Genomic DNA, 17,462 nt, shown 5'->3' with positions numbered 1-17,462 from the left:
TGTGTTGTTTGAAATTTGTATACATAAATCAGAATTCGAAGAAGGATAATTAAATAAAAAACAAATAATTGAATGAGCAATAAATTCTTTTTTTTCTCTTTATAATAAAAGATGTCACTTGTACAGTCATTCACATTAATTTAGAGCCTAACAACAATCACATTAAAACATTAACAGATATATATATATATATACTATAATAAATGAAATCTATACTTTCGCTCATTATTTAATATTACTATCGATTCTGAATTATACATAATGATAACATACTTGTGCTTTACAATAAATTTATACTTAAAAAAATTTCGGTCTAATTATATAAAATAATGGTTGTCATTGGCAATATATATGACATGATCATGAATTAAATTTGGCTTATAATTTCTAATTTTGTCATACATAAGTAAGTTTTTCATATATAAGTAATTGTTATATGCTGTTTATATATATACAGCACATAATGACAGTTACTTACATACATATTGTTTAATACTATATTATATAAATAGCACCATTTTTGTTCTTTGTGCATATTTTTATTAAAATATAATAAATTTGTCTTTTTATATATAGTAAATATTCTTATAATTTAGAAAAATTCTGAAGATTATAGTTGAATTTTTATATATTTTTGCTACTTCCTTTTAATATTTTATTATGTTCGTGTAATTGTTGTTACAAGAATGCAATGTTTATTATTAGTTATATATAGTTAATTATTTTCATGCTTTGTGTTCAAATATGTTTGTTCTGCAGTATGTTTTACAGTATGTCCTACAAAAATATATATTTTTTCTCTTATAACTTGCTTAAATAATATATTCTAGAATAAAAAAATACATCACATATATTTATATCATTGTCAATTATCTAAAAATATTTAATGTTTTTTTTTTTTTTAAGTATATATTTGCATCACAAAGCAAACGTCAGATTTTTTGAGTACTTTGCCCATTTCACAAATGTTATCCTTGATAAAGCGATAACATTTTTTTACTTTCTATCATCATTTTTTCGGTAGAATGGCTTCAATTAAACTTAATCGATACAAACAAATGCGTTCCTCTTTTTCTCTCTTAACTAAAATAAATTCTGTTAAGTAGACGGATGTTAAGAATTACATGATTGGTCCTTTTTTATGGTAATATTTGGCCCTTCTTAACTTCTAAAACCTTTGGCTTATTGTCTATTCTACCGGTCATCAAAGCATTACCTCTGCCAGAGAAATAATCTTCGATCTCTTGTAATGTTCTATTTTTAGTTTCTGGAAGGCATATATAGAAATATATCGTGCCGAATAAAGATATACAACCGTAAAGAATGAACGTACCATGACGAGTGAGCGAACTCGCGAGAAACGGATAAGTTTTGACCACCATAAAGATAAACGAATGCGCGCACATGGTAGTCAACCCGCCAATAATACCGCGTACTTGGACAGGATAAACCTCGCCAATCATCACCCATGGAATCACCAGAAAGCCCATGGTGCAAGTGATGGTGTACGCGAATATACAAAAGACCGGAAACCATGTGGCGACGAGTGTAAGATTATTTTCGACACTATAATTCTTAAACCACATGTATCCGCCTAATCCTATCATGGACAAACCACAGCCAACGGAAGATAACATCGTGAGCGGTCTTCTGCCGTATTTTCTACACAAAACGCAAGCCGCGATCGTAGAGATGAATCTAACTATTCCCAATATGACCGTGGCTAAATACTTATTCAGACTCGTCCCTGAGTCCTTGAAGATCTCGACGGCATAGAAAGTTATAACGTTGGTGCCCGACCACTGATATATTAAAAAGTATAGAAACAACAGAGTGAACGGCTTCAGCGCATTTGGTTTCAGCAAAGCGCATACAATCTCCCGGAATCCAGTGAGTCGTTTAATATTATTCTTATTGGAAAACTCCACGAGCGTTTGCATCTCCCGATTCACGTTGTAAGTACTGCCGCGAAACTTCTGCAATGCCTTTTCGGCTTGATCCGGTTTGTTGCGCGATATGAGGTAGGACGGAGTTTCTGGGAAGAAGAACATCAATAGCAACGCGGTCAGTGGCAAAATACCGCTGATGCCCGCGCAGACGTTCCACGTAACTATGCTTCCCAGAGCATATTCTATCAGCACTCCGGTGCTGACCCCGACGCTCGCAAACGCGATTAGCATCCCGCGAAGATGCGGCTGCGTCACCTCGCTGGTGTAGACGCGCGCTGGCGCGCCCACCATACCCGATCCTAGACCGACGAAGAAACGACCGGCATAAATCATGCGTATGTCGGTTGCGAATGCGACCAGCAGCCATCCGAGCAGAGCCGGGATCTCCGTGATGATGAGTGAACGTTTCCGGCCAAACATATCCATCATGTAGCCGGATACCAAGCAGCCGATTGGTGTACCGATGGAGGACATGCTAGCTGCGAAGGAGGAAAAAACTAAATGAGCAAAAAAGATATATCTTCAGTACAAGTTATATTTAATATAAAAATTACAGTTTTGAGAGAACTTTATTCGTCTTGTTATAGACTGATTATCTTGTACGTACCGATCCATGACTCTTCCGTCGATCCTTCTTTGATGGGAATGATGCTGTCTGGCTCTTGGAGTTGTGGCAGAGCGATGGCGGAGAATCCGAATGCCATGCCCGTGTTGATGGTGCCAAGCTGAGCCACTAGCGCGGCCAGGACTTGCCTGACGGCGCTACCTCTAGGTGCTCGAACGTTCTCAGGATCATTGTTTAGATCCGTCTTCTCGTTATCGAGTAACGTGGAAGCTTGGATCTTTGGTAGCACCGTCGAATCTACCAACGAAGTCTTTTCCGGATCTTGCGCGCTGCTATTCTTTCTGTGATGAAAAATGACAATTAGCGAATACGAAGTAGCATTATACATAATATATTGTGTAATATTTATTTGCCACGATCAAACAGTTGAAGGATGTATACGGAAAGTTAACAACGAGCATGAATTTTGCACTCGCAGCCTATTTGCTACTATCGCACACGCTTCGCATCTTTAATAAGACAAACTAGAATTTCAAAGAGCAAAAATAGCGTTTGCGTTAACAGTTATATAATAAATCGAAAAAGTATTTGATTATCATTAAATTATGCAAAAGCAAGACTTCCTGCCTCAATATTAGACTTATTAAATGTCAAATGAAGAATAATAAAGAAAATGAAGAATACGTCGAATGATAATAATGCGATGATGCATTAGGCACGCGACTGTGTGAGTCATATCAAGTGAATGTATATGTGAATTATTTATGTACAAACTGATAAAATCGATTAATTAACATGAAACTCTCATCGTTTTTGTTATGATCGTTTCGTATAAGGTCATTCTAAAAACCATGCAAGCTTGCAATTAATTTTTTCTCAAGATATATATATATATATATCGCTTGCGAGAATGAGAGATGTAAACATGGATTTATCGCTATTTATCGTGCGAAGATAATAATTATACCACAGATAACATGGCAAATGTGTGCTATGAGACATAACGGGGAAAACTTTCCGCATCAAATATCGCAGATAAAAATCAGATTAAATCATCTGTCAATAATGACAATTAAAATAAATCTAAATACTTGCTCGTAAAGTTCATGGCAGTCGAGCACATCTCACCGATCATAAATTTGGCTCGGATTTAATGTTACTAAAATTAAACCGACCTATATATGTATATATAAATGTTTGACAACTTGTCGGATTATCGCATACAGTATAAGGAGATATCGCATAGATAGAAAAGAAGAGAATACATTCGAGAAAAATATTCATGACGACCATGATGCTTCATTTCAGCAAAATGAAAAATTTTTATCGTGAACCTACTCTAACAATAGTAATAACTAGTCTAATAATAATGCAAGATATATATATATATATTTTTTGTTTTTTTCTTTCTTTTCTTTTTCCTTTTTTTTCTTCTTTTTTTTAAGACGCCAGATATATCGTGAACGGTGGCTTTAATTGAAAGGATAGTATTTGTTTAGGGGAATTATGAAACAAGACCTTCACGAGTGGGGAAGGAACGCTTGATTAAATTTTTCGAAGGTTGCGAAGTTATGCGTACGGGATGACATAATATATCGCCGAGTATTATGATCTTTAGGAATAGGGGGAAAGCGTGTTATATAAAAAAAAAAAAATGATTCAGTGAGTGTACATTTGCATTAAGCTGCGATAAAACAAAACCTGTTATTCTTCAGAATTCTATTATATGCGATTGCAATTGTCGAGCGAAAGAATAATGATAAAAAAAAACTTTTGTTATATAAAAAAATTACAATGTTTATGTGAATTGACATGAGTGACATGATGAAGAACTTATGTAAATTTGCGATAATAGAGATATGTCCGCTTCTCTCTCGCACGCTTTCGTTTATCTTTTCATCGACAATGAAAACTACAAATATAACAATGTTGTTTACGTATATAACTTGTTACACATCGAAGAAGTGATTTATACCGGCAATTAACGTTTACCACAATTATAGAAAACGTTAAGCGGTCGACGAACTATTCGTCATATTGCACAATCAACCTTCAGACTTTTTCCTCGATACTTTTACTCGCACCTGCATCGACAATTACCACTGGCTTCGTCACGATTGACTGACAACGCATTAATTTATTATTTGTAAATGTAAACGAGGCAAATTAATTAATGACATTTATATATTTGTACATTTACGTATTAATCACTCTTTATTATTATTATTATATCGAGTGTGCGAATTAATCAATCAACTAAATTTAACGATCATAATACGACATTGATCGAATTATTCTAAATGAAAAGCTACATATTGATCGACCGATAGTCAGAATTTGCATCTTAGATTCGCGTGTTTTGCAACCGTGAATCCAACTGAAAGTGAAATTTACATGCACGAATATTGTTTTCGTAGACTTACGACCTCCAATCGCTGATAGTACCATATGTTTACGACCATTCACAGTGCTCCGAAATTTTGCATCGTATTCTATATTCAAATCGTATAATCGTATAATCATAATATATAAAATATAATCATAATATAATCATTCCATCGAAATAATCCCGACAATTTTTAATGTTTGGTCCTCCGACGAAGAGAGAAAGTGGATATTTTTACAAAAATTCGTATTATTTACAGTAAATTCTTTTCTGCATTATAGTTCGTATCAAACAACGATAATCTTTTCGCAAAATTATTGGCACTGTAACTATTGAATTTTATGATCTTCCAAGTCGGTCTGCCAAATTACGGAAGGAGGAGACTATTTTCTAAATACCACGCCAGACGGACGCCTATCAACAAAACGACATCGCCGTTGTTCCTGACAGACAAAGCGGTTCCGAGAGTGTATTCACGTCGTGCTCTGGTAGTTAGGTTGAGAAACGCGCGCTATACTTTTCCTTACACCTTGACTTTGTACATATCGCAAGGCCATATGAACGCAATCGGAGAGTACTTTAAGGGGTTCGTTCGTTCAGAATTAGATGCGATTTCGCAAGAAAGATTTTCCATCGAACGCTGGCCCGCGTAACCACCTCCTCATCGCATCAGCGGAATTTTCCGCAACAAACTCTTAAACGCACTTTATTTATTTGCGGATGCGAATAAAGCGACACTCGGTAGCCTTCAAAACTGAGAATGCCGCTAAAAACTGAGAATAGCAAATAAAATTCAATTTTCGCTGAATCATCGCTGAGATTTATCATGATAGATTCTTTAAAGTCAATTTCAAAGTTGATTCGTTTTTTTAATGTTGAGACACACATTGATAATTGTCAAGTTATAAATTAAAAAAAAATTCACAAATTAAACTTCAGGGAATAAATAATAAAATTATATTTTATACTTAATTTCAGGTGGAATTTAGTTTAACAAATTTTTCATTTGATGCTTAATTATAAAGATATATATGATTATAAAGATATATGATGCGAAAAATTGAAAGATTGCAAAAAGAGCTTTTTCCAATTTTCTTTTGTAAATAAAATTTTTAAATAAAATTAAAGAAATATTGACTTTAAATTGACTAAACAATCTGGCGAAAAATGTACAATAATTTTGTAATACCCTATATAAAATAACTTCGCATAAATTCTACGAGACTTGAATCATAGCTTTGTGATTCTGTTCCAGAGTAATCGAGGAAACGCGATTACTCTTTATCATACTATATACAGATATCGGTCGTTCATATAAATGCGTAGGTTCGCGAGATTTTTTAAATTATTTTGCTGAACAGCACGCGCACATAAATATTAATCTTTCGATTGAAATGTGAAATACAACATTAACAATAGCAGTTCAAAGTTCATGTTAAGAAAAGTGCACGTTGAATTTTATCATGTTAAAAAATTAATAATTGAAATAAAATAAGAAAGAGCATTTTTTTCGTAACATTTCTATTTTCAAGGAGAAGAAAATGATGTGTGTGTGTGTGATTTAAAAATTATTGACTGTTAAATTATTCAAGAATTTGGAAAAAATGAAGAGAGAAACATCGAATCGGATACGATATATAAATGAGAATAAGATTCGAGCTGGCTCTAGTTTTGTTCTCAGATGTCTACAAGTTTTAGCGTAACTTAATAGAATCTAATAATTTACAAGAAGTGCCAAGCGGATTCGCGAATTCTGGCAACGATATGACGGAATCGCTCGATATTTTCATAACAAGAAAATTCAAGTGGAATGGAATCATATACATATATGCACATACACATACGCATGCACATACAATGCATTTCTCGCAGATATCATGCCTGATCGAACAAACAACGAATGCGTCCCTGATATTAATAGTCTAATTACATCACACTTTCAATGAAGGTGAATGTAAAACAGAATAAACAGCAATGGTGACTGTAAAACATCTCGAAAGGCAACAATAATATTATAATGCGTTACGAAATACGGTATTTGCACGTTGCATCGAGATACAGCAACGTCCAATCGGCTAGTCTCGTTTAGCATATATCGAGAAGTCGCTTTTATAATCGCGCGCGAATAATTATAAAAATTAAGTGACGCAATTTTTTGCGAGTGTGAATAATTTACGATTCACGCCTCGCGAGATGATGTTTTAAAATCATCCGTGACTCTGTATTCACTAGCTCGAAGTTGCTCCGTAATACAGGAATTGCGTCATCGTTTGAAGATAATTTTGCGGTAAAAAGTTCTCGGGCCACTTAACGTTCAGGAAGGTAATGGAATCTTTGATCTCACCCCAATGATATTCTCTCTTTATCCACTCTAATTAATTTTTCTAGAGATGCTAAAAAATATCAACTCTCTCAAAGTTTCTTTAATCCGATGTTAATGCTCGATATTAATGTAACAATGTATCTCTTTGTTGTTACACGACACACCGAGTCACGCATCTGCGTGTACCAGTAACATGAAATTTATTATCGTCTAAATATCGTATCATTATTAATTTACGGTCACGAAGGAGGAGTGTCGCTTTTCATGAGAATCCGCATTATCGTCGTTTAAATGTGACGCGAAGTGGAAGGCGTCATTGCCCGTCATCATCGTTCGTCAGAACCCACGTTTTTTGCTCCGTTTCCTGTATTATCTCGATTTCACCGTTGACGAATTTTCTCACAAGGCCGACATCAAACAGACTAAACAATTTTTACGCGACTGCCCTCTCTTTCTAAATTTAAAATTATCTCACATTGTTGGCCTTCGGCGCATTGCGATTGCATATCAATTTATTGAAATTATGCTATTTATGTCAGAATAAAAAACAATTTAATGAACGCGTTTTATTAAATGATAATCAATGAAATTGAAATATCATAGATAAATCAATCGGGAAAATCAAATCCGATTATATAATATTATCCGAATAGCATATATCGTGAAGTCGCTTTTATAATCGCGCGCGAATAATTATAAAAATTAAGTGACGCAATTTTTTGCGAGTGCGAATAATTTACGGTTCACGCATATTACGACTTTTGTATATTCAGGAATCAATTAATATAGATAAAAAATATATATAAATAAAATAATTATCACAAATAAATAAATTTTTAAATGCGTAATATTGAATTAAAATTTTTCATAATTTTCAGTTTCAGCAATAATGTATAGCTTACGAAGAAGAGCAGGTAGGTTCGTGTCATTAAAAGTCAATTAACATGCTAATAGCTCGATGATAACAGTAATTATCGGTATCGATAATATATCGCAACAGATCGATCACACTTGTCTCATACAATGTTAGTATTATCCAGTATAACATTAATAGGCAGATTGCATCAACACACATCATACAGACATCAGCTTTTATTAACAATATTATTTGCTGCTGACAAATTCATTAAATGTTAAAAAGAAAAGAGAGAGAAGAAAATTTCTTTCTCTTTGTTCGGAGTTTCGCTGATAAAATTGCTAAATATATGTAATCACTTTCAGTGAAGCTTTGCACACATAAAATGCACCCGATGACGTGACAAGGACAGCGACAAGATGACACAACTTTTTTATATTCGATCATAGTCCGCGAGTGCCATGTTCTATTTCGAAGAGCATAAAACGAAACTAAGATAACATTGAACACAGTTTTCATATTAAATAGGCTAAGAGTATAAAATTAACATTTTCATCTAGAGAATTGAATTAAAGAAACAGTCTCTCGTTAGAAAAATTTAGCTCACTTTTGAATCGAAGAAATTAATTTCATTCCTCAAAAACTTTTCTTATTTACTTTCTTCTTGCAATCTCGATCATGTTTTGTATTAATTTATGAATTTTTTCAGCAGTGACATATAAATCTATCTTGATTCACGATTCATATTCAAGCAGCTTTAAAATTTATGCTTGTAAAACATGACCTCCGAGACGATCTTTCTGAAATTCGTTAATCTCGCATTTTACTGCTTTCGACAAGGAGAAAGAAGATTTTGGAACAAGGTAAGAACTATAAAATTATTCCTATAACGTATTATTGTTATCCGAAGTTCGACCGTTGTAAACAAGAAAACTCGATATAGCATCACTTGTTGATCATGTGTATATATTCGTGACATTGACAACCCTCGACTTTGCTCCGTATTTTCGCCTCTGTTCAAAGTCACATTTGAACCACGTGAGAGGAGGAGCGGAGATGTTACAACGATTCCATCCAAATAACAGCAAATGCGATACATAAAACAAAGATATAAATATATATTTTTTTTTCTTCTAGGAAGAAAATCACTTGCTCTTGAAATTAAAGTAAAAATTCTATGTAAAATTTTTAATTTAACGATTGTAATATATCGGGAAACGCAATACAATAGCATAACAATTGAATTTATGACGCATGTTTATCAAATATTCAAAAGATATCGCAAAAAATGCGCAGTATTGTTTGTTTAATTTTTACCCTAGACATTCGGTCGACTTCTGTGTTTACCAAACGTCACGTGCTGTCGTGAAACATTATAAAAAGAAATAGAGAAAGAACGAACGAAATAAACAGTTCGGCGCGCTCCATCACGTCATGTATCTTTTCTATTTTTAAAATAAAATATGTATAAGAGACGAAAGGAGAAGACAGGAAAATGGAAAAAGATGCGAAAGCAAGACTGCAAGTTGCAAAAATAACAGAAACATGTGTCTACTCACTCTGCCATGGCGAATGTCGTTATGGGGAATTGGTCTTTTCTTGAATAAGGTACACGATATACCGGCGTATCGCGTATAATGTACAAATATATATCACAATTCGCTGATCACAATGTTGTATCACCGTAAGGTCGCCGGCTCATCGCCGCGCTTCTCTCCTTGGCCCTTTCTTCTTACGCCCACGCAGTTTCTACTCTCCAGATTTGACTGAGGGCTCGCGACCAATTTTCTTTATTCGAGGATCTTGTAAAATCCTCGAATACCTTACTCTCAAAGACTAGTCGAGGAATATCCGATCGTGCGTCCAATTTCGTAAAAGCCTACAAACATCTTTCTCCACGGACGATACATCTGCGCGGGTCGTTTTCTCCAGTTGCTCTCCTATTTAGCGATGTCGACAGAGATTCTCTCTTCTTTCCCTTTTTCCTGCGTTCGCGGTGAATAATACCGCGTGTAAGAGCGAAGTCGAACAGCTGATGAATACTTGTTTACGTCACGGCTCGCTCGAAGCGACTGACGGTTATAGATTACGCGAAAGCTTTATATGCGATGCGATTCGTTTCGTGGGAGAGAGACGAAGAGAGACAAAGAGCTTTGACAGCAAAGCGCATGCGGACGGATAAGTATTGCACGAATTTCATTAAACGGAAGGAAGGTTAAGGTCATGACATTCGGAAAGGAAACGGAAGCGCCAAGGTGCAAAATTAATCGACTAAACACGAACGAGAATTCACGAGGAATCGATAAGATTGGTCGTCTAGCTTCACGCTGAATTTTTCTCTTTGTTATTCATTATTGCAGACATTTTATCTTTTTTTTCATTATTATTAATGATACCGATATATCTCCGGAATAAGTAATATAACACAATAATAGAGTAACATGAGTTACATAAAATGAAAGAAAAATTGAGATATATTGAAAAAAGTTTGCGCAAAGTTTTATAAAAAGAAATAAAAATATATAAATATCATAAATATATCGGATTTTTTCTTTTAAAATTAATGATCATTTAAGATTAATGCTCTTCTAATAGGAAAAATACTCTCGAGCACATGATAATGTGGTAGTAATAGTGATTAAAATTGAAAAATAATCTATTAAGCTATCACAAGAGAGAGAAAGGCGCGTCGTCACAAAGGTCGTCAAAATTTTTTCTTTAAATGTTTCGACATGTGATTAATGAAATGGGGGGCAATCTATCTCGAGTATCGATAAGAATCTCGGTCGCAAACGCTCGATCATCTTTTTATCTGAGAAAAATAGTGTCGGGCGTGAAACCGTCACGATTGTTGCTCGTGAAACGCTACTTCGTATTTACGTAAAACGAGATAAACCCGGTCTCTTGAAAAGAACCTCTTTCAGATCACGTTGCGAGGTAGCCTTCTTTCCGTTGCCGAGCAAAGGTAAAAGAGAAAAAAAAGAGATACGCATATTGACGAAATCACGATATTTACGATATCTATTTATGCACTGCCGTGTGCATTATCAGTGAAGAATCTTACGGAATATAATAAAACAAACAAGAAAATATGTTAAAAAAAAAGAAAGGATTAAAGATAGATATTGAAAATGCATGCGCAAAGACTGTATTTTGCTAAAGAAAACGCAGATGGAGATTTATATTTTGCGACTTTTACGGTCTCTCTATAATAAAAATGAGAATCTAAACGCAATAAAAAGCAATGACGATGGAAGCACTTATAAATATGTGCGATAAAGTCGAATAAAAGATAATTATAATGGTCGATCTTCTCTCGCGACGGAATATCGGAATGATTTAATATTTATGCAGCACTCAATCTTTTTCTATTTTTACGATAGCATTTGTGATAGAAAGCGAAATGGTTTTATCATTTCAAAACTTCGTTGGAAAATAAATGAAGCAAATAAAAAAAAAAAGAGATTAACTGTGATGGAAAGATTGAGCAAATCATTTCGATTAAATATTAAATGTTACATAATTAAATTAACTCTTTTTACTCCCGACTGCTGCCAACCTACGGTTGGCAAAAGACGGAGGGAGTATGCGTTTCATTCACATATGTGTTTTGTCGAGAGATACGATTATCTTTTAATATATATATGTTATTATACCATCAAAGAATCGAGTAGTAGTGTAAAGATTAAAAGAGTAAGCTGGTTTATTTTTCGGTTAAATTTGCCTAATTACGTTGGCATTATCAGTCAATATTGATGCATCTGACGGTCACATCATCGTAAATTCGAGCATGACGAATCGCACGATTACGGTAAATGTAATCTGACGGACATAAGCAAGATAACCTTGGCCTGCAAATACTTGGTCACAAGGATTTATACAAACATTGTAATCGTCGCATACATGACATGTATCACGATTAGACAAACATGTAAGATTCTTATAATAAAATGTGCAGATGTTTTTTTATATATTATGCGTAACATTTAGCATTTTGTAGCTTGATACATTTATATTAGGAAATATCGAGATATATGATCTCTATGTTTAATTTTTCATCAGGTTGCACGCAAATCATTCTCCCAATTCTCGAATAAACTAAAATTTTACGAAAGATTATTTGATTTCTCCTGGAAACGAGAAAAATGAAAAATTCATTATTCACTTCTATTCACTTTTGACATTTCCGTCCCTAGAAAATTATTGTATGTTCAATAATGCTTCGCTTTTATTCGATAAGCTCTGTCCAAAAACTCAATCATTAATACTCAAATTTTATTTTCGATATGACAACGAAAATTTATAGGACAATTCCATGGGAAGATCAAAGTATGTTATTCGAAGAAAATGATTTTGAATTTATGAGCATTTATATAATTCTGAGAACAAGGCTATAAATAATCTAATTGGAATAAACTATTATAATAAATATATAAAGATCTACATAAAAAAGTCTCAAGTAAGAAATTTGAAATAATGAAGAAAACTGTAAGGAAAGTTTTTAAATTCAGAGAATCATTAACAGGAATAATTTTATATCAAAATTAGTAAAATTTCGAAACGTATGGTCATCATGTCCCATTAACACTAAACGTACGTTCAGAATAATATATAGCTGTAAAATCTGTCATTTCGACGTGGATTTATTCCATCATTATGGCGAGATGTTGCAAGAACGATCGTATATATCAAAAGCTGTCGTTATCTTATTCATCTAATCATAAATAAAACATCAATGCATCACGCGCCATTTTCGTTTCAAATCAACAACGATATCAGAATGACGATAACAGGAAGAACTTGGTAAGAAGCAGCGAGTACTCACTCGAAAGATGTTGACGGCGACGATACATTTGGCTCGTTGCTGCTGAATGTCTCGTAATTCCTGATCATGGCGTAATTTCTGACCATGGCGAAAGACTGAACACGTATGTGGCCAATTGTGGTCGATTAAATTCTCGGTTCTTGGTGGTTTATCGAACAAACCGTGGTCACGAGCTTGCTATCAATCCAAGCAGTCATGTGCTTCTCTATCTTATTTCCTTTCCGCTTATTTTCACGATGTTCACATTCGTTGTACTTTGTTAAGGCAGAAAGCAGACGGCATGTCACGTTCGCGCAGAGAAGAAGCGAATCGATATCGCTTCGTTCCGTATGATTCTTCCCGATCATCCAATCGTCTCGTCAAAATTGGGAAAATTTCTACCAATAGTTACCTGTAAGTGCAAATATAGGAATATATTTATTGCGCTTTAAAACTTTTGTAAAATTTAAAAATAGTTTTATTAAAATAAATCTATTCACGTCAAATGTAATAGAATATAAAAAAGTGCTTAAAAAGTACGCGAAAGTAATGCAAATCTAATTTAGAAATATTTGTTTTATTTATTATAAATATTTGTGTTATTAACTTTGTATGCATATGATTAAAATATATTGTATACTAAATAAATATAATTAGAAAAAAAGAGAAAGAAAAAGAGAATATGAAAAATATGGACATAAATGACTTATTACATTCATATTTATTTGCATTCATAATATCCACACTCTTATCACCCTTATCACAAGCGATTACAGCCTGCATGTGATCGTCGGCGATAGATTAAGATATATTACGCAAGTTGCGATTTACTTGGTACACGCAAACGTGTTTGGTCTTTACAAAATTTTCGATCTAATCTTCGAAAAAATTTCGTTTCCACGAAAACAAATTTAAATTCAGCCCTCTATATGAGATTTTTTTCAAGATATTGTCTTTTATAATTAATACACATGTTCAAAAAATTAAATTTTTAAGACTATTTCTCAGATATAGAAATTGCAATTTATTCTCAAACAATTTAATCTTGTGAAGATAGGATAGGTATAATTAAATAAAATTGTTAATAGTTGAAAGTATTTTCGAAACAATAATATTAGCAATTAAACATTTATGATAAATTATACATTTAAAAACGAAGAAGAAAGAAAAATAGAAAGAAAAAGAAAGATTTAAAATTGTAAAAATTTAAATAATGTTTTAAATTTCAAAATATGATATATCTTGTTAATAACTAATCAAGGTGAATGTTTCTTACAATTAGTAAACAATGTGTCAGTTTCGTTAGATCGTCTACAAAGAGACGCATGACTATTCAATTCTGATTATTCAATTTTTAGCTGCAAATATTTCATATTTGTGTCGCTTTTTTATAAATAGCTTATCATAAAGTTTAATTATAATTTTATCATTAATTGAAACTATATGACATCTAGAAATAAAATTCAAATCCGTGAATGTAAGAATATATTTTGTACATGACAAAGGTTATTCTAAAACCGTCACGAATTTATCCGAGATCGAATTTATCGCAATTTGATTCGAGAAAAATCGATTCTTCAAAGAGCAAGAATAAGAGGCAATCCTTTTATAGCAATGCCGGGAGTCGACAGTAATTAATCAATTGAGGAGCTTGTTATGGTTGCCATTGCAGTGAATTAAATTAGTGAATTAAATCTATATATATATATAGAGAGAGAGAAAGATACTAATTTAATTCACTGTATATACAGGGTGTCGCAGACCACACGTATCAGCCGAATATTTCAAAAACTGAGCGCGGTAGACAAAAATATTTCAGACAAAAGTTATAAGGTTTCAAGTAACGCATTACATGGCGATATCAGTATTACCTTGAAGAGTCACCTGAAGGTCACGTGAAGATCACCTCCAACTTTTTAAATGGGACACCCTATATGCTTTTGCATATTCTTGTAGCTCATATCGAGAGCTTTCCAAAACACTATAATTAAATTAGTTTTCATTAAGTACTTTCCGAATTATGAGGCTTGAAATCATTTCTTAATTTTACATAAACCGTAAAATATCTTGTAAAATATTCATTTTTCGATTATCTTACCTTAATACTTTTATGTACAAAATAATGAGAGGAATCAATTGGTGTAAAGAAAACACATAATTGTTTCAAAAAAAAAATGTAATTGTTAATTGCAAATTACATTTTTTTTTTCGAAGGAGGTGACCTTCAGGTGACTTTTCAAGGTCATACTGATATCGCCATGTAATGCGTTACTTGAAACCTTACAACTTGTGTCTGAAATATTCTTGTCTGCCGCGCTCAGTTTTTGAGATATTCGGCTGATACGGGTGGTCTGAGACACCCTGTATATACAAAGATAGATATATTTATTTTAAGACACGCGGTATATATCTAAATCGTTATTTGTTCATATTTGTTTTGTTCGACTTCATATTTTTCGAAAAAAATTCCATTATATGTTATTGCTATGTGGAAATATATAATATACTTACTCTATATATATAGAAAGAGAGACATATATTTTTTGATCGAAAAATACTTAAGAATATTTTATTGAAGAAATCACACTATAATAAAACGTATATATTTATTGTTTTATTTATGTAAAAAAATTATATTATTTTATTATATTATTTAATTATATTATGTTATTTATATACCTTATCAAAATGTTTTACAATGCATTAGGTGAGGTGTAAAGAGTGAATAACGAAAGTAACCGGAAAAGTAAAAGTCTCGTCGGCTGAGTAACTTTGAATAACCGCCAACTCGTTAATTACGCTTGAATGAAAATACACGTCCGACAAGTTTTCCACAATGAGTGGAAAAGCACCGATGATTGCTTCACATAATCGCACATCGCGCGCGATTCCTGATCACGATTCGCTCATTCTAAAACGATATTTCTTAGAATGGAGCCGTGATCGTTTGGCACGTGAACAAAAAATATTGCAATGGTACACTGATTCACGTGTTTAATCGAGCAAAGTGCATTCGCAGCTGGCAATGTGAACTTTGAGTTTTTTAATTGGAACGAATTTGACAAAGAAAGTCCAGTGTTGCTATGTACAATATTTTTCGTTCTTTGTTACATTATAATTTAACATTAAATTAAATAATAATTTAACATTTTCATGCCCCCTTATGATTATTATAAATAATCAATAATTAATAATTAATAATTAATAAATAATTTAATAATTTAACGATTATTTCACGAGATTTGTCGTCTTTGATTTTATTATTTCACGAGATATTTACAATTATTTTTCTATTAATTTTCAACAGAGATTGAAAATTAAAGCTTTGTATTTAAATCGTGAAGACGCAACAAATATTATATAGCACAAATATTTTTATTATTAAATCCATTTTTATATCCAGCTACAAAATAAAAAAGATACGTAACAAATTAAAAGAGCATCGTAGGACTGTTGTTTTTCCTGTCGTATCTATTTTTAGATAAAGGGCTTTATCTCCCGGTCACGTTAAGAAGAATCGAGGCGACCAACGCGGGTCAACGGCTCTATTAATTCACTTTTGCAGGAATAGCCGGTGGCGGGATCATGTATCGCATGCGTGATCCACGCAAACGCAACCGGATCAATTGCAAGATCTTCAGACATGTGGAATAATCAAATGACGCCACGCTGACTCGTGCTAATTGAAGCTCCGAATCAGGAGTGACTGTGCGAGCTTTTCTTCAAATAATGAATCATGCATAAACGTAGAAAAATAGAGAGAAACAATCAATCGACTCTATTAGGAAACGTACTTTGATAAGCAATTATTTTTGTTACTGTTCAATGAAATATAATTAAATGCTGTTTATTCAGAAAATTAATATATTAATATATTGGTATTATTTTCTTATTGTTTTATTTATCCTATCTAAATACAATTCAATTGATTTTCAATTGATTCATGATGAATTAGCACGTAAAGTGAAATTGATAACGAATAGTTCTAATTATCTCGTTTGCTCAATTGCTTTTATATATATTATTTTCAATATATGCATCTTCAGATTTGATAAATATATCAATATATAGAGATAGACATAATAAATCGAACATTCATTTTCAATTTTCATATCGCAAAGAACGAGATACTGGCGATTAATTGTTGTATTTACACGGATTATTGTTGGATAGAGTCACGAGAACTGATAAAAGTAATAAAAGTAATAAAGGTCCACTCGTGACCATTCGGGATTATATTACGTATTCTATGATAAGGATTGATAAGATACATCAAAACAAATAGGACTTATGTATAATGAAGGAATCCTCATTACGTCGAAATAAACGCTCTTTGAACTTTGTTAGTGTGTTTCTAAATAAATATTTGTCGGGCAAATGATACGTTGACTTTAAAGTTTTCGAAATAGAAGCTCATAACACACTTCTTCAAATATCGAAACATTAACGAGACGCATGATATATTTAACCATAAAAAAATGTTCACTGTGTTAAATGTCTCGGAAATTTATGTAATTTGATCAGATTGGATTGAGTTGATCGTTTCGTTCGTTTTGATTGTATTATGCTATTGAAACAC

General features: G+C 32.8%; 1 protein-coding gene and 1 long non-coding RNA gene across 3 annotated transcripts; one reads left to right on the top strand and one right to left on the bottom strand.

Moving 5' to 3' along the window:
• Positions 1–118: 118 nt before the first annotated feature.
• On the bottom strand, positions 119–13,269 carry LOC145966722 (facilitated trehalose transporter Tret1). 2 transcript variants are annotated; one of them, XM_083091035.1, is made up of 3 exons: positions 12,905–13,269; positions 2,557–2,855; positions 119–2,428 (listed from the first exon to the last, which is right to left on the bottom strand). In XM_083091035.1, exons 1-3 carry the CDS (start codon positions 12,988–12,990, stop codon positions 1,140–1,142), a joined length of 1,674 nt encoding a protein of 557 aa, XP_082947161.1. In that variant the 5' UTR covers positions 12,991–13,269; the 3' UTR covers positions 119–1,139. The 2 variants fall into 2 exon arrangements, with proteins under 2 accessions (XP_082947161.1, XP_082947162.1); XM_083091036.1 differs by lacking the exon at positions 12,905–13,269 and adding an exon at positions 9,639–9,739 and having other exon boundaries at positions 120–2,428.
• On the top strand, positions 12,920–16,617 carry LOC145966734 (uncharacterized). The gene is made up of 3 exons (XR_014437144.1): positions 12,920–13,007; positions 13,173–13,297; positions 16,449–16,617. It is a non-coding gene; the product is annotated as an uncharacterized LOC145966734 (long non-coding RNA).
• The last annotated feature ends 845 nt before the right edge of the window (positions 16,618–17,462 follow it).

This window comes from Camponotus vicinus, unplaced genomic scaffold, assembly GCF_025532165.1.
Source record: "Camponotus vicinus isolate PSW18456_S1 unplaced genomic scaffold, iyCamVici1.0 SCAF_2, whole genome shotgun sequence".
NCBI classification, from domain to species: Eukaryota; Metazoa; Arthropoda; class Insecta; order Hymenoptera; family Formicidae; genus Camponotus; species Camponotus vicinus.
This window is presented reverse-complemented; position numbering and strand designations above follow the sequence as displayed.

What these genes read in the sequence shown, in the direction of transcription:
- LOC145966722 (XM_083091035.1), bottom strand. Translation starts at nt 12,990, where the DNA reads ATGGTCAGAAATTACGCCATGATCAGGAATTACGAGACATTCAGCAGC. An exon ending in TCGCCGTCAACATCTTTCGA is followed by an intron (nt 2,856 to 12,904) that starts GTGAGTACTCGC and finishes TTTTCATCACAG; the next exon opens with AAAGAATAGCAGCGCGCAAG. An exon ending in GACGGAAGAGTCATGGATCG is followed by an intron (nt 2,429 to 2,556) that starts GTACGTACAAGA and finishes CCTCCTTCGCAG; the next exon opens with CTAGCATGTCCTCCATCGGT.